Source organism: Populus euphratica, unplaced genomic scaffold (genome assembly GCF_000495115.2).
Source record: "Populus euphratica unplaced genomic scaffold, PopEup_1.0 scaffold4.1, whole genome shotgun sequence".
In the NCBI taxonomy this organism is placed as follows: domain Eukaryota; kingdom Viridiplantae; phylum Streptophyta; class Magnoliopsida; order Malpighiales; family Salicaceae; genus Populus; species Populus euphratica.
In genome coordinates, this window is record NW_011499859.1 from 2,031,963 (window position 1) to 2,053,963 (window position 22,001).

General features: G+C 31.4%; 2 protein-coding genes and 1 non-coding gene across 3 annotated transcripts; 1 reads left to right on the forward strand and 2 right to left on the reverse strand.

Annotated features, from left to right (window-relative positions):
- The first annotated feature begins 13,823 nt into the window (after positions 1–13,823).
- Positions 13,824–15,870, forward strand: LOC105124348 (phosphoglycerate mutase-like protein AT74H). The gene is made up of 5 exons (XM_011024332.1): positions 13,824–14,477; positions 14,645–14,764; positions 14,845–15,058; positions 15,154–15,234; positions 15,343–15,870. The coding sequence occupies exons 1-5, from the start codon at positions 13,988–13,990 to the stop codon at positions 15,431–15,433; spliced, it is 996 nt and encodes a 331-aa protein (XP_011022634.1). The 5' UTR covers positions 13,824–13,987; the 3' UTR covers positions 15,434–15,870.
- An 82-nt stretch (positions 15,871–15,952) lies between these two features.
- On the reverse strand, positions 15,953–16,025 carry TRNAA-AGC (transfer RNA alanine (anticodon AGC)). Its single transcript has one exon. It is a non-coding gene; the product is annotated as a tRNA-Ala (tRNA).
- A 1,388-nt stretch (positions 16,026–17,413) lies between these two features.
- On the reverse strand, positions 17,414–20,217 carry LOC105124345 (BTB/POZ domain-containing protein At1g63850-like). The gene is made up of 2 exons (XM_011024331.1): positions 19,029–20,217; positions 17,414–18,758 (listed from the first exon to the last, which is right to left on the reverse strand). Exons 1-2 carry the CDS (start codon positions 20,061–20,063, stop codon positions 17,817–17,819), a joined length of 1,977 nt encoding a protein of 658 aa, XP_011022633.1. The 5' UTR covers positions 20,064–20,217; the 3' UTR covers positions 17,414–17,816.
- Between the last annotated feature and the right edge of the window lie 1,784 nt (positions 20,218–22,001).

The window sequence follows — 22,001 nt, forward strand, 5'->3', positions numbered from 1 at the left end:
GTTTATTGTCATCTTGCTTTGAGTTTTTAGGGAATGCGAAGCAAAGAGAGGTTGAGATGTCCAATTGCTTTGATAGGAAGTAACGGTATATATATTTCGGATTTAAAATAAATAAAAATAAATAGAGGGCACTGTTTACTGCATGTCCCACTTTGATGCTCGTTTGTTGCATGTTTAATCTCCAGCCATTTGTTTCTTTCATTTACAGGACAAATATCCAGCTCATACTGAAATATGATGCTTTCCACAATTATACATATGCTGGGACTGTTCTCATGAAATGAGGACTATTGGAGTAGCACTATGCCTTATCTGGTCCAACAAACCATCATATACTAGTATAACCAAGGACAAACATGATGTCCTAGAATTAATTATAATGTCTGTGATTACAAATTCTTATTGTTTTCCTCTGTTTTTTTTTTTTGCTCTCTCTTTTAGAACATAATCATCACAGCACAACCCTGCGGCGGGTAGGTTCATGCATGTGGGGCGACACTGTTTATCAGAAGTTTCAGAGCCTATCGATCATACGATAATCTTTTTTAATATATGGTTGAAGATTTGGATTATTAATGCCGCCAATAAAAATTATAACTCCACATATATTATTTTTAATTATGTCAAACCAAATGACATAAAATTAAATTATTCTTACATGATCTGTATATAGAGAAGAGGGGAAACACTATGCGTAGTACTCTAATGTGTTCCAACTTTTGTGGGAGTTATTTTAATTTGGGATTTGCTAGTGTGCTTAAATGTAACTCTCTCTAGCTATATATATATCTTGATTTTAAACTATGTTATTTGGATTTTGTACTCTGTGTGTGTGTGTGTCTATATATATATACAGTACAAAATCCAAATAACATAGTTTAAAATCAAAATGTTATTTATCTTCATATATATATAGCCTTTAGATCAAACCAACATCAAGATCGAGGATACAAACGATGCTTTCGCAGCAGGAACCAATTGCATTAACTAACAATGCCAGCCATCAAACAGAGAGTGCAGATCCTGAGGGGCAGTTAAGAGACAAAAAGAAAACGCATCCTTAAAAATGTCAAGTGAAAGTGAAAGAAGGATTTCATATTCCAAACCGAAAACTGCTTTTATTGCTGTTGGTTTCAGAAGATGGAAAGCGGTTTTTCTTTTTTTTCTCAATTAAACAACTATATATTAATTATACCCCCGTTGATTTGGATGTGTACCTCTAGCTAAAAAGTATATGCTGGTTACAATTCTTTTAACCTTTTAGAGGGATTTTAGACCGGTTATATGCTATTATTCTAACCGAGACCATGCCTGCCTTCACCATATTCTTAGCCTCACAATTTTTTTTTATTAAGTTTTAACGGGAAATGATAGCATGAGAAATAAACACAATTATATTCAAATTATGAATTTCAAAAATCAATAAAGTTATATAAATACTTCTCCATATATACATATTGGTTGTTTTTTGAAAGATAAAGCTAATAGCTAATTCAAAATTAAAACAAATTAAATGGAAAAAAGTTAATAACAGATAATTAAAAATTAAAAAGATAAGGACACTTAAAATTGGAATATTATGGATATGGTGATTCAAGGAGAAGGAATGGAAGTTGAAAGATTTCAATTCACTAACTCATGATCCTTAATTTTTCACTCTAGGTATTATTTTTTGGAAATAACTGCAATTGTGGCCATGTCTTGAGACCACCGCCAATTCAATCATGCTTGTGATTTTATTTGGAAATTGATTTGAATTGTCAAGAAACTAAATTGTGATCAATTAGTCACGTCCATTGTACTATTAATTGACTTCCATTTTTCATTTCGTTCCGTAGGAACAAAAAAATTAAACATTCAATGCGTGGATAAATCACATGTACGAAATCATTATGGAGGGTATGTCTACTCGCTACGAGAATTTTGCATCTTATTAACACATTGTTTTGTCAGTATTTAGATATACAATCATGTACGTTAATTATAAATCCATCAATGATTTATTTTATATTATCAACAGATTGAACCTGCCAGTGATTTATGTATTGTTAGTAATGATTCTGAAATTATCAAAGGGATTTAGTCGGTTAATGATTCTGTCAGCGAACGCTAGCATTTAATAATAAATGGGCAAGAAGTTGCATTTATTTACAGCACGTTATTATTTATATTCACCAATGATTTGGATTACATGATTTGTAGCCCAACTCAAAACAAAAATGTTAAACTTTAAAAAATAAAAAATAAAAAACCTTTAAAAATATATATAAACTTGTGAATCATGATTTTAGAATGAAATCCAGCGTGTGAGTGTATTTCTTACAAAAAAAAAGTTTATAAACAATAAGGAGAAAAATAACTTTTAATCTTCGGCATTTTATTAGTGATATTATCAACTAATAAGTTCAGCAATATATTAAAGTAATTAATTATAATCAGGAGTGTATCTGCAAATTCTAGCTTGTGGGGTGAAATGCATAGATACAAGTTAAAAAATAAAATCAATTTTCATTGCAATAAGCTCAATAATTATACTTATAATAAAATAAAATAATTTATTTTCTTATATGAATTATTCTATTACATTCCAATACATACAAAAAATTAAAGATGTTTAACTCTGAGGGGTAAAACTTAATTGGTTAGGTTTTGGATTTGCTCCTTAAAGATAACTAATTCGAGTCTCACAAACTTCAGACCATTGAAGACTTACATGGTTATTAACTTCAAAGCCTATGAGATTAGTCGAGATCCGCATAAACTAGCCTGAACAACCAATTAATCTAAAAAAATTTAAAGATATTTAATATAAACATAAAAAAGAAAAGAAATAAAGAAAATAACTCTAAATAAAATCATCATCCATGATCTTTTATTGAGTAGAACTTATTCATAATTATATATGTCTTGAAGTTCTTATCAATATCCTTTTCTATAAAGACAACTAAATTGTCAACAAAAAATATTCATTTATTTTGTTGCAAATTTTTTTTTCCATAAAATTCATTGCAGACAACACTCGTTTATAGTTAACATAGATATAAGAAGAATTCAGATTTCTCAGATTAATCTATCAATAAAATATTTGATTTTTTATCTTCCAAAAGTCTACACAACTCAGAAAGAATAGTTAATTTATGAAACTCTAGATGTTTTGATACATTAAATTTAGAATGTTGCAATTGCAATTTCAAAAAAAAATTCTCTTACTAACTAAAATCTTTGAGATAAAAGTTTTTAGTCAAATTGCATGCATCATCAACAATAAATAAGCTATAAGAATCTTGCTTTAATGATAAGACCCACCATGAAATCTTGTGTATTAATTGTCAATATCATTTTTTATACAAAATGCTTTGAAACTATAAAGTAAATGTTTCCATCCATCATTCCATAACTTTTGAATCAATAACTTTGTAATGGAAACTAAACTTATAGCATCGACAAAGTTTTGATCTTGTTGCTACAAAACTCAACATAATTTGTTTAATTAAATGTAATATGAAAACAAATTTAAAAGATTTTAATGCCATATAAGTTGTTTTTGCATCACTTCGTTGAGAAGAATTTGCTCCATCTTTAGATACAACATTAATAACTTTACAAGTTGCACTAGACATCTTTAATAAAATGCATATTGATTGAAAATGAGAACCTCTATAGAGAAATTAAAGATAAGCCAAATCAAATAAAAGGAATTTGAATTTAAATTAATTACCAATGTTTTTCTAATTAAGTTCAATATGTTCTTAGTGCCTACTTATCATAAAGATTAAATTTTAAATACATTCAAAATTGCATGGAAAATGAATACAAAACTGTGAAATATTATTAGTGCTATAAAATTCATATCATATTGACACTATATTTTCCTTACTCGTTTTTAGCTTATAAACTAGATAAACGGCCCGTGATACACTACAGGCCGAACCAAATTTTTTCAACAGTGAAAAATGATATTCATATGGCAATAATCCAAGAAAAATCAAGTTAAGGTTATTGAAATGTGACCTGAGAGACTGAAATAACCACCAGAAAGGAAAGGAAAGATAAAAGAAATCATAAAGTTTTGAGACCTAATAACTAAATGTCAGAAATGAAAATAAAAAAACAAATTCAAAGAATATAATACCAAAAAAAAAACACAGGTCAATTCAAGCTAACTTTATAAACACAAAACCTACAATATGAGACCAAGATAATATATATATATATATATATATATATACACACACAAAAAAAAAATCAAGTTAATCTGGGTTAACTTTACCAATCCACTCTTTAAATAACCAAACAAAAAAAAAGTGAAAAAATAACAATGCTCAAAGGCAAATAATTTAAAGCAAAACGCTGAAATTAAAAAAAAGACATAAAAAAATCAAGGAAAAATATCCTTGCCAATACAAGTTAACTGGACTAACCAACCATTTGTGACATGAGATTGGGATAAGAAAAATAAGACTTACAATAGGAGGACCTATAAGAAAAGACTAAAGTTAAATAAAAAAAATTGAGAAAGAAAAGGCAAATTAACCCGAGTTAATTTGACCAACTCACTCTTAATATAACAAAACAAGAAGAGATGCAAAAACATGACAAAGATCAATTTCAGATAACTTAATGCAGAATGATGAAATTAAAAAAAGAATCATTAAAAATTAAGAAATAAAATTGAGTCCATTTAGGTTAACTCGACCAACTCGTCATACCAAGATTAAAAAAATTAGGCTTCTAAAAAAAACAACTAGCAAAAAAGATCAAAGTTCAGTAAAAAAAAATACAAGAAAATACAAGTTAACACGGGTTAACTTGATTTACTCATACTCAAGATAACACAACACAAAAAAAAGGTGAAAAATCACATAATTCAATGGCCAATAATTTAACATTAAAGTATCAAATTCTAACAACCTAATTGTTTTTTTTTTAAAAAAATCTGAGTCAATCATAATTAACTTAACTAACCTATTATATGGAATATGAGATCGGGATAATGCAACAGAAAGAAAAGTGAAAAGTGGAACAAACAATGAAGCTAAGAGCCTAATAATAAAATGTCAAATTATATGTTTGAAAATAAACTAATTTTCAATAAAAGATTGTCCTATTGGAAGACAATTATGAAAAAATAACAAAGTAAAATATTCAAATATAAAATAATTAAAAAATAAAACAATACAAACTAAATATGATATAAAAACAAAATCAAAAAATATTTAGGGGCTAAATTGAAAAACTAAAAAAATAAAAAAATAATTAAAAGAATAAGGATCGAAATCTGGATATAAAATCAAATGCTTTGGAGCATGATTGAGAACAAGATAAATCAAGAAAATGATAATAATACAGCAATGAAAAAAATAAAAACCAAAAATAAATTAAGAAAACAAATGCAATAAAATTAAAAGGAATGAAATTGAAAATAAATAATAATTAAAAAAGGTATAAAACACATAAATAGAGTAATTAAAAGTAGAGGGACCAAATTAAGTTAAAAATAAAATTAAATAAGATTTAAAAAATAATAATTCAAAAATCATCAAAAATCAAATAAATAAATAAAATCATAAAATAAAGAACCCAACTGTTGTTTCGAAGGTTGTGCATGAATTTCCAGGAAATGAGAGAGAAGAGAGGAGAAAGGAAAAAAAACAAAACCCCACTGTAGCTCAACCAGGCCTCTCCATTAACACGTGTCACCTCATAGGAAAAGGAATGACTCGTAGCTGTTGATGCCACCACGGAAGCAGATTTTTGGTAGAGAGAAGAGACCTCTAGGCGCCACTTGAATGGCGCAGAAGCCATTAAGCACCTTTTTTAATAATATTTAATAATATAAAATTACCAAATAATCCAAAAAGGAAAAAAATACACTGCTCCAGTTCATAGAAACATGTTTTTCAAGACACGGTAAATCGCTGGCGTTTTTTAGTTTGTTTTTTCTTTTAACGATGATTACAACCTGGACTTTTCTTTTACTCTACCAGGGGGAAGTGTGAACTTTCTGTAGAATTTTCGAAATCTGTCAGCTATCAAGAGGGAAAAGAACCAGATATATATAGTCAATATGAAAAGGCAGATGAATACTGAAATCCCACACAGCAACTCGTGTTTTTCTTTTACAAGTTCAGTGACAATATTACAGGCATAATGATGATTTGTTGTTGTACGCTTCTATTTTTCTTCGACAGCAAGCCGCATTCATCAGCAGCCAAAAACATGTAGAGTAGTAATTAAAAAGCGAAGTGAAATTTTCTTCAAGTTTGAGGTTCCATGGCACCTAAAGCTTACGTTGCAGATCCATCTTCACTCTCATTGTCTACCAATTAAACAGTAAACATATTGTGCTTTCATCTACTGTCTAATTACAACGCGTATTGCATACGTACGTAACAGGATATTAATAAATTAAGCATCATTAACAGCAACCATTCAATTTTGGTGAATATTGCTTAAATTATTACACGAAACTAGTTATTAAGAAACCTAACAGGAAGATTTTTAGGCTAAAAGTCCAAACCTACACGGTATCTTGACCCTCTTCTATGCCTATCCATTAATCTTCATCTCCTTAGCTCGCACGTAACATAAGGCACCGACAAGACTAAAGCCAGTACAAATGACAAAAGCCAGAGGAGAAAGGAATTTCTTGGCCTTTTGTCTCGAGTTGGATCTGTCTGTTAACTTGTATGTTGTTGTTTGCTAATTTAGTGTACACATTTAAGTGCTGGGTTGATGTCTGAAAATCCATGTTGATTAATCTTTGCACGTATTAACTATTAAGGCCACGATAGATTTGTCTCAAATCTCATTTCTCAAAGGCTCTTTGGAAACTTTCCCCTCCTAATCTGCAGGAGAGTAATAAGTACTCTTTCCAACAATTCGGGGTCACAGTACATCTATAGATATGGACATTAGCCAGCATGGCTAGATTGTCTGGAATCAGTAGAAATATCATCTCTCCAGACAAACAATTCCATCGACAGTTGATAAACAGCACTTATTGCCCTGTTTTCCAATTCATTATCACAGAAATGGTAGCCCAGCTTTCATTATCCATGGACCCAAAAAAATATTCCATTGTCATTTAGAGTTAAAATAAAATCTCACACATATTTATTTGTGCTACGATGGATGTCAGGTATGTATAGTTCCTGTTTATTTCTACATGTTAAAAATATTTAAAAAAAAATTAATTTTTTTTATTAATTTTAAATTAATATATTTTTAGTGTTTTTAAATCATTTTGATATACTGATATCAAAAATAATTTTTAAAAAATAAAAAAAATCATTAATATGTATTTTGACACGAAAAGTTATTTGAAAAACAACAACAACCACACTTCCAAACAGATTTTAAGTCAACCATTGTTTTTTTTTTTTTTGTATTAGTGCTTTGTTTTTAAAAAAAATTGATTTTTTTTGTTTTATATTAATTTTTTTAATATTTTTATTTAGGTATAATGGTGTTAAAAATAAATTTTAAACATTTAAAATATATATATTATTTTAATATATTTCTAGGTAAAAAATACTTTTTCAAACCTCTATAAATTGTAATTCCAAACTCCACCTTAATATCTTGATGTAAATATAGTGTCTATAGGATATGAAATAATTATACCACAAACAAATGCGTTCTGTATCCCCACTTTGAGGTTGGAGTTTAATTAGCTGGTCCCTACGTGAAGATATTCTCCCATTAAACTTCCGCCATTTTTCTCTATTTTGTTTTGATCAATCTACTTGGAAAAAACCCATTACAGGACAAGAGGGTTTAAGACTGAAGAAGGTTGGAAGAAAATCACAATCCCATCCTTGCCAAGCTAAAAGACAGTCTCGAAATATTATATGATATTGGGAGAAACAATATGAGAAACCGCTAGGGGGATCGTTTATATATAAATTTCTCTTCAAATTACCTTCTCTTTTTCTTATCTTCGTATCTTTTTAAAATATAAAATTAATTTTATTCAGGATTTGTGATTATCCCTTTTAATAAGTATATATTTTTTGAAAATTGAACTTGTATTTTTATTTTTATAAAAATACAACAATATTTTAACTACTGAATCAACACTTTATTATCAATAAATATTAATTCTAATTAAAATATAATAGTAAATTAAAATCAACCGTTAAAATCAAATCACTATTTTCTTTCCTTTTTCACGCTCTTTCCTCCAAATAATCGGCAACCTTTGTCAACGACCACCTTTTATGGCTAATCAAATCAAGAAATAAGATGGTTAGTTAGTGCTGAATTGAACCCTAAAAAATCTTATAAAACGGGCCGGCTTCTCTCTATGTTTTATATGAATATACACGAGGGCTTACACTCTAGGACATAGCATTAACCATCCTTGCACTGGTTATTGCCAAGCAACTATATACGTGGACAAAGAAAGACAAGGCAAATCCTTATGGAGACTCCCTTTATGAAGAGTAAATTTGATGAGCATCTCTTAAAGAGATCAAGTTCATCAATCACCATTTTAATTAATTTGCTTTATGAAATTTGATGGAATAATATGAAATTTTCAGGAACATTAATCTTTTTGGTGTAAAGATTACGGACACCACTTATCTCCACATTGGTATGATATTGTCCACTTTGAGCCTAAGCCTTCATGGATTTGCTCTTGGGTTATACCAAAAAGGCCTCATATCAATGGAGATATTTGTTCATCCTTATATACCCTTGATCCTTCCCATTTCTAACCAATGTGAGACTTTGGTCGCATACCCAACAATCTTTCCCTCGAATAAAGGACCACTGAGCCTCTCCTTAAACGATCATTTATCCATCCACTCTCTGCCAACCAGGATTTTTCATCCTCTACTTCATCGTGTTGGGGTTAGGACACGTCCATGAAGCATCCGGAGAGCACTACTTGACTTGAGAGTTTTTGCTCTTTCTAGGTCAACTCCTCTTCACCGTGTTGAGATCAGGACACGTCCATGAAGCATCCGGAGCACACCGCCTATCCAATAGAGCTGATCCATGGATCACATCGTGATTTAATTAGGGCTCACCACCTTTTGTTCAGCATTCCGAGGATCCATCCATCATGGCTAACTCTAGGGCATGACTCTGATACCACTTGTAAAGATTACGGACACCATTTATCTCTACATTGGTATGATATTGTCCACTTTGAACCTAAGCCCTCATGGATTTGCTCTTGGGTTATACCCAAAAGGCCTTATACCAATGGAGATATTTGTTCATCCTTATATACCCTTGATCCTTCCCATTTCTAACCAATGTGGGATTTTGGTCGCATACCCAATATTTAATAGTTAAATTCAAGTTCATAATTACTTGATAGCGTGTACCTCGAAAATAATCCCAAAATCTACGAAACATAATATAGCATAAGGGCCATTTGGATTCATTCAGAATTATGAATGAGCTTATTCGAAGCTTACAAATCAATATAAGTATATCGGATTGGATATTTTGGGCGTTTCTCATGCCCAACCTCAAGCAGGATTCGAAAAACATGCTTAAAGCCCAAATTGTTGTAGCTGGACTGGTATTCTTAACAACTGATGAGAACTAATGGCCCAAATATTGTTAAGCCTTATGACAGAGACATTGATGTTGGCCCAAATTCTGAGAAGAGATTGGCGAAGGACGAACAATGGGTCACTGATGCTGTCCCGTCTATATTATTGTTTTCGCTGATATACATCCTGGTTCCTAAGATTTCTTAAAGATTCTATTTTGATACACACACACGCATATTATTTTTCTTACAAAAAAGTCCTTAATCGAGTCCTTTTATCCTCGTATTTGACAATAATTTAGTTTCTCAGTGATTTATTTTTCAATTAAGTTTCTATATTTCAAATCTTAAACTTAGTTAGTATTGTGACACTAGATATATGATATTATTGAGAATAGAAGTCTTATTTTTTTAATTAGTATATTTATTTAAATTCACTTAGTTTTTACTTAGCTTCAGGTGCAACAGGATTTTTCTTTAAGTTTGACCTTGAACTGCATTACTTTTTTTAATAAGGAGTCTGTTTAAAATTATGGTATTGGTTATAATTTAAAGTATTTTTTATTTAAAAATATATTAAAAAATATTTTTTTATTTTTAAAAAATTATTTTTAAGATTAACATATTAAAATGATTTGAAAGTATTAAAAAATAATTTTTAACTAAAATTAAAAAAAAAACTTGAGGGAACATGATTTTAATCGTATTTTCTGATATATTTGATATTATGGTAACTTTTATAACTATGATTTTAAAAAAAGTATTTTTATAAAAAGTATTTTTAATTGAGATTTGTTTGATATTTATATATATTTAATTAGAACTATGATTGAAATTAAGATTGAATAAAAAGTAGTTCAATATATTTGGTTAAACATGCTTTTCAAATTGAAGTTATAAAATAACTAATATATATATATTAATGATTTTAATTTAAATATTATAAATTTAACTACCACTATTACATCATTAAATAAATAATATTTCATATCAAATATTTTTAATTGTTTCATTAACTTATCTATAATTTCATCACATATGAAATTAATCTAACAAAGACTACAGTTTTCATGGTTTTTTGAGCGCGCAACAAAATTAAGTAAAATATCATCAAAAATAAAATTAAAATTGTAATTAAATTCTACAAATACTACTTAATTATACGATCTCCTTCTAATTTATATATTGTTATTAAGTAATATTAAATACTAGTTTTTTCAAATAAAATATAATTTTAAAAAATTAAATTTTTTGGGTTAGATGTTGTTCAATAAATACTGTTCATATGAATAGTGAAGTTATTATTCACACGGACAATAACCTATGAATTAATTTCAATAGTATTATTGTTCACGTAAATAGTATCATGTAAATCCACTTTATAGTATCCAAATGATGATCATTCTAAAAAAATACTCTTATTTAAGCTGAGAAGGAATGAAGCAAACAACAGGGTGGGCTTGTCTTTTCCTTGATAGTAGAGGGTAAAAGTGAATTGAAAAGCAGTAATTTTCTGCTTCACAAAATTGTTGGTGTAAACTTAATTTTTAGTGAGATTTATTTTTAAAATTTTTATTTTAAATATTTATCAAATGATTATAAATTATGATTGGAATAAAATACAGTTTCAATTACAATACCAAATAGTTCAACACATGCTTGAGAGTTTGTTTTTCTCTTTATGTGGAAAAGAATACCTATAACTTTTATAATTTGTATGAATTTTTTTCTTTTAATTGAAAAATCTATTGTCTTTTGAAAAGATGATGAGAGAGAGAGAAGTGAAAAAATTAAGAAGTAGAAAGAGACTAAAAATAATATGTTGTTTGTGTGTTTGTTATATTATATATGAAGATTAATTTATTTATTTTTTTAAATATTTTTATGTTAATAAAAAAATATAAAGTTTAATTTCTCAACAATAAAAAATAAAAATAAAATCAAAATATAAGAAGCCCATTGTAATTTTTTTTAAATATTTATACATGAATTGAAACCATAGTTATATAATATTAATTTATGATTTAGATGTTTTTAAATGAAAAAAAAACTTGAAAATGAATTTTGAAAAATCAAACCATAATTTTTTAGATCTCGTGTCGTATTTTTTTTTTAATAAAAATGAATAACATGTTATGTTTTTGCCTGAGCCTGGCCTTAAAAGGCCCTCGTGTTTTTTATCATTTTTCTATTGAATTAGGTGTTTGAGATTGATTTTGTTGCATTTTTTTTTTGGATTTAAATTTAAATGCACTAAAAAAACACTTGACTTAATATTGAGATTAGTTTTCAATTTTTTCATGGTTATCTAATAACTTTTTAGGTTTTTACGAGGATGTTAGTAATTTGTTTTTCAATTATTGTGCACCTATGAGATAAAATGGTAAGTTTATAGATATTCAATTTATGTTTTTTTTTAATTTTTAATATTATTTTATCATGTTTATATTTTCAATCACATAAGAATACTTAGATTTTGTTTGAATATTTCTTTTTGTTTTGGTTTACTTTTAATATCATCATAGATTTTGTTCAGAAAACATTACTTGCAATTAAAAAATATGTTTTTTTTCCAAAACAATCAAGATATGTGTTAATATGTGAGTGAGGTTTAGATTGGCGGGATGTATTTTCTCTACTTATTTCAAATGGGTTAATTATTATTTTTTCTTAAATCCTTTATTTTCATTCACACAAACTTTTATTAAAAATCATGGCAAAGAAAATAGAGGAAATTAATGAGATAATGGAGTTTTAATTGAAGGAAAAAAAATTATCCTTATCTCAAATCATCTATTTTTTTTAATTATTATAATTGCTTTTGAGTCTTATCATGATAAAGAATCAATATAAAAATATGATTTTTTTAATGAAAAACTATATTGATAAGAAAAGCAAGAATTATGTAGAAAATTATTTTTTTCAATGGAGTTGAAATTGATACTTTTCTTATAAGAAATAATTTTATTATTATATTATTAAATAAAAAAGATTTTGAAGAGCATCTCACTTATATATTTTAACATGTATTTTTATCTTAACTTATTAATTTAATATAAAATTAGTGTTATTTTTTTATTTTTTTATATATATATATAATTCTTAACTTATTTTATTAAACATGTAAAACAACTATTTTGCACACAATCAAATTTTTTATTATTTATGGTTGAAGAAAATGTTTACAGATTTATTTTTGTTATGTAAAACAAAATTTGGCGTGTCCGGCGGGCAAGTGCTCTTATTATTAGTAAATAATAATAAAGATAAAAACAAGTGGACAACGTAGCGGACACGAAAGACAACACCTTCACCACACAATTAATGGAATAGCCATCACACAAGTGAAACGCATTTGACCCGCTACACGCACATTGTTATGATTAGTATGAGAGTGTAATAAAGTTTATTTTTTAAAAAATATATGTTAAAATAATATTTTTGGAAAATTTATTTTTAATTTTAATACATTAAAAAATAAATTTTAAGTAAAAAATAAATTCTGAGCAAAAAATGTTTTGGTTGTATTATCAAATGCCTTCTAAAGTAATATTTTATATCATGGTAATTGTTATTTTTCACTTAAAAATATATTAAAATAATATTTTTTATTTTTTAAAATTTATATTTAATATTAATACATTAAAATAATTTAAAAATATCAATGTTTTTAAATTTTAAAAATTTATTTTTAACATCATCACAATAAAATAATACAAAAATAATTTAACAAAAAATTTTTTTTTGGCAAACAACAACAAGGGCGCTTGCAGGTATTTGCAGAAAAAGCTTGTAGTTAACCATCTAAGTGGTGGTCAAGTGGTAAAAACTTGGGACTAAGAGGTTTGCTCCCTCTATGGTCTCAGGTTCGAGTCCTTGGTTGCTCATATGATGGCCACTGGAGGCTTACATGGTCGTTAACTTCAGGGCCTGTGGGATTAGTCGTGGTACGCGCAAGCTGGCCCGAACACCCCGTTAATCTAAAAAAAAAGCTTGTAATTTGTTCACATCCTAACCATATTATTGAACACATTTTAATTTCAATGATTCAATTCACTTTGTCTCCTCCCTCTTTTGTTTGTGTTTATCATGAATATATTCACAAAATAACAAAAAGAAAAAGGGTCCGTTTTTATTAAAACCGAAACGCATAGCCATCGGAAAAAAACAGAAAACGCACTAAGGGCACAAGAAATGATGGCGCGACGTGAAAACAATGGTGTCACAAGAGAAAATATAGCCCACAAATACAAGGTGCTTGGGCCACCACATTTCATTGTGAACCGTTCGTTTTTGTGGTCCTCTCTGCAAACAGAAATGAAATTTGACATGTTTCAGGATAGCCATGTAGCAGTAGCATGCTCGTAGAACAGTATACAGGTCAAGATTTCGCAGGAAACATGCTTCAATTAGACATGTTTCACCTAATTTTATTTCATTTTCTTTATCATATGTTTTGTTGCTTCTCAAGCAATGGCCATACATTCCCTCACAACCTCCCCAGCTTCATCACTGCTACTTCCGCCGCGAAAACTGATTAAATCAAGTTTCATCCAATGCTGTAAAACCCAAAATGAGAGCATTGAACTTTCTGCAAATGGAAAGGCCAGTTTTCCTGAAAAGAGTCTACAAAAACAACCGTCAAATAATCGTCCTCCCAGGCCTCGCCGTATAATACTGGTTCGGCATGGACAAAGCCAAGGAAATGTTGATGAGAGTGTCTATACAAGGATCGCTGATCCGAAGATCGCCCTCACTGCGAAAGGAAAGGCTCAGGCTGAAGAATGTGGTAAGAGAATCAGGGAGATGATTGAGAAAGATGAGGCCGATGATTGGAAGGTTTACTTCTATGTGTCACCATATAAAAGGACTCGTGAAACATTACAGAATTTGGCCAGAGCATTTGAGCGCTCAAGAATTGCCGGTATGAGAGAAGAGCCTCGTCTGCGCGAGCAAGATTTCGGTAAGTTCCTTCAGACACTGTATTAGGCCAATGATTGGAAGCAGAAAAGAGAGTACATGCAAAGTGGAAAAAACAATTCAAGCCTGCCAGTTTATGTGTAAAACAGATATTTATTGAATGCCAATACAATCTGCCTAAATAAATCCTGTTTATGTTTTTCTTGAAAGGCAATTTTCAGGATAGAGAGAGGATGAGAGCTGAAAAGGCTATTCGAATGCTCTATGGTCGATTCTTTTTCCGATTTCCCAATGGAGAATCGGCAGCTGATGTTTATGATAGAATCACAGGTTTGTCTAATATCTTAGCCTTTCTCAGTCGCGAAGAGAAAAATAAAGCATTTTGATGCTATGCAGTGTTAATGAAACAGGATTCAGAGAAACACTCAGAGCAGACATTGATATAGGACGCTTTCAGCCTCCCGGTGAACAAAGTCCAAACATGAACTTAGTGATAGTTTCTCATGGTCTCACACTTCGTGTGTTTCTAATGAGGTGGTATAAATGGACTGTTGAGCAATATGAGAAACTCCATAACTTTGGGAATGGAGGAATGGTCGTCATGGAGAGAGGCTTTGGTGGAAGGTAATTCTTGTTGTCTTCTGCATTTCTGATGTGCAGAATTGAGTATGGGGGGGACACTTGACGAAGTATTTTGCACACAATTCTATATTTTATAGGTACAGCTTATTGATGCATCACACTGAAGAAGAGCTAAAGGAGTTTGGGTTGACAGATGAAATGCTTAAGGATCAAGAATGGTAATTATAAAACTAATCTCATATTTTAGTACACTTCAAGGTTCCAAACACAATGCTGATAAACGATCATATCGAGGTTTTAATTTTTCCTTATGGTTTCTGATCAAGGCAAAAATTTGCAAGACCAGGTGAATTGAACTATGATTTTCCTATGATGAATTCTTTCTTCACCCATTTTAAACATGACGACCGCCAATGATGAATCAAAGAAAGATGTACGGTTTCCTCAACTAGTTACGCAGATGTAGAAGAGGTTGAACCTTGTCAAGCAGACTGGAGTCAGAAAGCATTGATCAGCGGCGTTTAGGGCTGCGCCTTGTAAGACTAGCTCCGGGGCGAGTTCTTACTATTTGGCCCTCTTTTCTGGGGCGTGATTACTAGGGTTCCTCCTTGTCAAGTCTGTCATGAAGAAGAATAATTGAACTCGCTACCAGACTGTAACACTTGTTGAAACATACAATTATGTGTGAAGGAAGACAATAAACAGAGTCTGCCACAGGAAAAAGGAGGCGCAACTGTCTAGATACATTTCTCTAATTAACATCTCTGAGAATGATCCAATCGATGGTTGAATTGCTGTCAATTACTGTGAAATGTAGGTGTAGCAAAATCAGAGTAATGGCTTGTTTATGTCTCTTCTGGCGTCTCATTCTACGGGCATAACCTCAAACACTAGCACGATAAAATAAAATACAGCTGAATCGTGGCCAAGAGAAAATGGAGATGCGGGGTATCGATCCCCGTACCTCTCGCATGCTAAGCGAGCGCTCTACCATCTGAGCTACATCCCCTGTTGAGCTGTCTTGGGAATATAGAAATGAAAAACCCATATTCAGCTCGTTGTCATCCAATAAATTCTTTGATGCTTAAATTTGAACAATGTGATAAGGTGGCCTTCCTGCGGGCTTTGGTCAACCAAATTGTTTCTGTTGTCCAGACTCCAAGTTACTGCGTGAAGTTCTTCACAATTCTAATATGGTTAAATTTCACCAGCACCGTTGCTTGCTGGGGTTGGTTGATTGTTTCATCAGTCTTTTAGCAGAATTTGAGTTTTTCTTTGATTCTTTCCTTTTTAGTACTAATTTGTAAGCAACGTGAGCTCTTTAATTTAACGCTTTTTTTCTTACTAATGAATTCTTTCATTCATATAAAAGGAGAAAAGGTGCCATTGCTATGAGATTTTGGTCCCCCCAAAAACATAAAAGAATAAAAAAAAAAACCTAAAGGTGACAGTTTGATGAACAGTTCATTATATAGTTTGTGATTGGATATGTAGCCCACGGCAAAAAGGATTCAACACAGCCACCGTGCTAGTTAGTACTTACTGCACGGAGAGTACTGATGAAATATTTATCAGTACACTTTAGTGATTTGATAAGAAAAGCATTCTCTACACTGATTCAAATTCCACCAACAGCCCACCTTAAGTTACTGTTTGGCCATTCAATTGCAAGTCCTTGAAACTAGGTTTCCAAATTCCAATGAAGCTTTCATCACCAGTCACCCTTGAACTTGCGGCTCTGATCTTGGGTACATTACATGTAAAAACGAGACAATAGGTTGCAAATGGAAGCCGAAACTTTGTTTCAAGATTCTCAACCACAAAACAACGAATCATATATCCGAGGCTTTTACAGGCAACGTATTTATACAGGCAAACGTTGCCCAAAAGAAAAGGATTGAACAATATTTCAACGTGAGAACAGAGATTGCAAAGAATTTGGCTATTGCCAATAAATACAGCAACCATGATTATATTAACCAAGGAGAAGAAAATGTTCTTCAACAGGTGAAGGAGAATTTTAAAATGTTTTGTAGAAGAAGGAAATTTGAAAAGGATACCTGAGCCTTTATTTATTGCTTCCTTCCTGACATATGACAGAGTTCGAGGAAGTTCGGTTCTGCCAACAAGGCCATTTACTAAGAAATAAGAACCGAGTTTCATCATGCATGATGTTTCAAAAGAACATACCAGCATTAACCCGCACATGCATTCTCAAGTATTGACACTGTGAGAGCCCGTTGCATTTCTCAGATATTCATATTATACCATGAGTAAGCTACATTGTGAAAGACCAACCAATCCAAAAGGATTCAGACAAAAAACCAGCAGCGATCCTGGTCTAGAAATAGAAAACAGATTGTCCCCTTCAAACAGAGAAGCAATACACTCAAGTGATGATCATAATTTAAAGAACAATTTTATATATGATGATTAGGACACACCTAACCTAACAAGATAAAAAGCAATGTAAGAGTAATAAAGAGAGACAACTACTGAATTAAGTATCAAGTTGAACAAAAGAAGCAATCTCTATTATTTTTTAATCCCAATAAATTGTGGAAGTAGCATCCAAATTCTTTCAATCTTCTTCCAGACTAAACCTAGCTATTTCAGGACTCAGAACACGCCATTCACCTCTATGCAATTTTCACTCCAACATGATTTGTTGGCCCTGGTTTAGAAAGGAAGAAGAATGAGAATCGTTGATTTGCAGTCAGGACCAAACTGATCACAACTGACCTGTATGAAACCGTCACCTCTTCACCATCATATCCTGCATCATGGAAGCTCTAACTTGTTATGAGTTCTCAATGGTTGCCGTTGTAATTCTTATTGGCCGTGTCCTTTCCTGCTCACCACCACGTCTCCAAAATGCCCTCCTCCACCAAACTTCAAATCCCCTTTGTATATTAGGACAATCTTCACCAGAATTCAGAAATCGATCAAACCAAGCAAGCAAAATATCCTGTTGCCAAGCCAGTGGCAGAGTTAAAATTGTGTTGCTAAGACCATCTTCAATCAAATGTCGATCAAGGCCTTTTGTTGCCCTCCTCATCCAACCAAAATCATCATAAAATGGCACTAACCACGTCTGTAGAAGCAAAGACCTTGCTTCTTTGGAAGCCAACAGCTGCCCCTTTCCGATCCCAACAAACAACCTAGCTGTAACTCTACTAACCTCATACCTGTGAATAGTTGGAATTTTAGAATGTACAGCAGACAATTCAGATTGAGAGGCCCATGTTTTCAAAAAATCTTCAGCGATCTGTCTATCAATCAAAATATCCAAAATCCAATGCAAGTTATCTGCTTGCCGCGCAATTTGTCCAACATCATTCAAAACCCCTGAAGCTACCCGGAGAAAATGGTCTTGAAGCAATTGCAAACACCCATTACATGCCAGGTACAATGACTCTTTCCGAAGGTCATTCTGAGAAGAATTCTCACGAAGCATCTTTGACAATAATCCTTTCATCTCACGCCTCGCTTTCTCATCTTTCCCTTCCAGAACTACATGTAAAAGCTTGAGAAGCACTTCTTCATTGTCGCCACCATCTTGAGTTCCATTGGTGACTTCAACAGAAACCCTCTTCAAAACTTCACTCACTCCAACCCCTTCAAGGCGAAGCTCCGATAGAAGTGAAGCCACCTTCTCTTCTTCATCCTCAGCCCATGGAGCAGCCTCTAAGTACTCCAAGCAAGATAAAACCCCAGCATCAAACCCAATTGCTGCAGAAACCTGCAAAAAAGAAAAGGAAAAAAAAACACAATAAACAGATTTAGCACCTCATGAAAAAATTCAGTCAACAATAAAGATCAAAACTTTCAGAAAACAAGAACAGCCTGCATTTCCTCAACTACCAAAAACACAAATAAAGTTTTTAACTGTACCTATCTATTTCCATAGTTTCTTCTCGACTAAACATATCAACTTATGTTAAAAAAAAGCCAATTTACTCTCTGTCTCTGCTGTCTAACAACAACAAAAATTAAAAAACAAAGACTTTACCTTTAAAATACCAAGAACTCTAGATACATCCTCTTTCATAAGCTTCCTTCTCAGATCCTTACAATACATCAACCTCAGAGTCTCAATATAAACCTCAACATCATCACAATCAGCAATCTCCACAACATAAGGAGCATACATCCTTTGTTGCTTATTAGCCCACTTATCCGACAACTTCACTGCAAAAAACCGACTATGACCCACCAAGATCTGCCTATGCACATTCATTGAAACACTAATACCATCTTTAGAACTCAATGTCAAGTTCACATCACTAGAACTCGAATCATTAAACTGATTACCAGGACTCCTGTTTCCCAGAATGTTAGTTATACGTTGCAAGATTAAAGCTTGTCTATCTTGAACCGACATTTGACTGCTCTGTGTGTTTTTGACATTGATATTTCCATTATTGCCGATAATGGGTATCTGGGTTGTGTTTCTGGGTTGAATTTCGGGTTCACTAGCCATCATTTCAAAAAGGGTCGGGCTTGACCGGGGTTTATGATCAGGTGGTGGAGGTGACATAGGGTTCAACAAACCGGCAGTGAGTGCAGAGTTAAACTTAGTAAAACTAGAAGGGAAAGATGAGTGTTCATTTGGAGAAGCAGTTTGGTGGTGGCCATTTGTTAGTAGTGTTGTTGTTGTAAATTCCATCACTGGTGACTGACTTCCTGGAGACAACAGGATCTTGAATTCTGAAGGTGAGGTTGTAACCGGGTCAGGTTGTGGACTATGGTTAATGGGGAAACGGGTTTTCTGTGGAGGAGGTGATGGTGGAGGCGGAGTTCGGAGAGGTTTAGAAGCTGGACAGAACCAAAAGTTATCTGGAGAGGCTATTGTTGGTGGGTCATGTTTTTGGGTTTGGGTCAAGTAGCTGGCGGATTCAGAGTTATTTAATGTGGTGGTGGACGCAGAGGAGGAAATGGTGGTTTCACGGAATCTACGGCGTTTGGGCTTGATGGGCTGAGCTTGGACTTTAATAAGTTGAGCTTTGGCTGTTGAAGTAGTTGTGGTGGTGGTGGTGGTGGCCATGAGAGTTAAGCGTGTATGCTTGTTGTCTTTTAGTTGATGGCATCGGCAAATGGGAGAGGGAATGGGGGCTGTTTTTTTTTTTTTTTATCGTGGGTCTCTGATCAATAAGATGTTGAATTAAAAAAATAAAAAGGGAGAAGGATGCGAGACAGAAACAGCGAGGAGTGAGAATGAATGCGAAATTGCGAACAAGAAAGGAACTTATTCTCTTTGTAATATTATATGTGAAATGACACCCTCACGTTCACACACAGATGAGACTCTGCTTTTTATTTTTATTTTAAATATGTTAGAGATTATTTTTTTTAAGTGTTTTGATTCAGAAATATTTTAAAATAATATTTTTTTCTATTCTTTAAAATTTATTTTTAATATTAACACATTAAAATAAATTTTAAAAAATAATTTAAAACTAAAAAAATAAAAAACACAACAGCTAAATCCCTTCTGTTTATGTTTTGTTTGAACACTCCAAGTTGGATATAAATTTCCCTCATTTTCACCCCTTTTCTTTTTGTAAACTCTTCTTTAGCCCCTTTATTAAGAAATCTTTCATTTTGACACCACGGTTTTTAAAATATCCCAATCTAAATCCCACAGGAATAAAAATGTTTAAATTAAAGAAGAAAGCCAGACAATGAAATGATACTATACAGATAAATGCTCACAAAAAATCAAGTGACTCTACTTTGTTTCTTGGTTGTTAAATGGCCTTAAAAAAACTTATCGATGATTTCATTTTCTTGCATTTTTCTCGTCTTTCTTTCATCTTCTCCCTCCGTGCTCTTAAATATGGAGGGAGAAGTATTCCGAGAAATTTCTTCAAAGCTCAAAAATATGGAGATAAACAAAAGTAATTCTAAAGGTGGGCTAGCCCCTGGCTCCTGCTAGCTATTCATCAGCCAAAGGTCCTGGATTGCAGCTTTTTGAGAAATCACTGAGTTTGCCCTCGGGACTGATAAACCAGACAGATCAAAGTGAAACATCTCCAAATCTACAAGAACTAATAAGATTTACCCTGCGGGGCGGTGAATGGAACGGGTCTCCTGTGATTTTTACGCGGTGAGTCCGCCAGGTGAGTGGAACTTCGGAATTGCTGATTCAGTCTACATGCAATAAGATGAGAGAGGCCCCATGCAGTCGCCGACAGTCTCCGTTCTTGTTTCATTCTTTATTGCTGATGCCCACTGCTGCTTATGTGCTTGCAGTGTTGTCTCTAGTGGGTTCACTGCTTGAAATTATGGGATTATGCCTGCTATGATTATTTTTATTTTGATTATTGGATTTGGGATTTCATGTTGGACCAGTTAATCATAGAGAATTGGTATTTATTATTTAACTATTTGTATTGTGTGACCATGATTGATAATTGTGTGTTTGTAAATGTTTTTATATAAAAATGTTTTTTAATTAAAGATTTTGTTGGACAATGATATTTTAAAAATTATTTTTTTAATTTTTTTTGTATTTGTTGATCAATAAAAAAACCTTTTAGTTAAAGAAAAATTTAATTTGATTTTTAGAAAAATATCAGAAAAACCTTTTAATTAAAGAAAAATTTAATTTGATTTTCAGAAAAATATTTTTTTATTTTAAACGGAAAATACTTTTTAAAAATTTTAAAAAATTTAGAATATCATATTACTTGCTAATCGTATCAAATTTGATAATCAAACTTTTAATTAATATATATATATATATATTATGATTTTTTTAAAATTTCATTCCTTAAAATTTGATTTTTATATTAATTTTTATCCTCATTTTTATAATGATTATTATTTGTTCTTCTTTTATTATTTTTAATTAAAAATTTTATTTATCAAATTTTATCCTTATTTTATTTAAAATAATTTATAAAGTTAATCACATAACCAAATACTAGAAAGTATTTTTTAATTTATTTTTTATTATATTATCAAATATCATAAAAAAAAA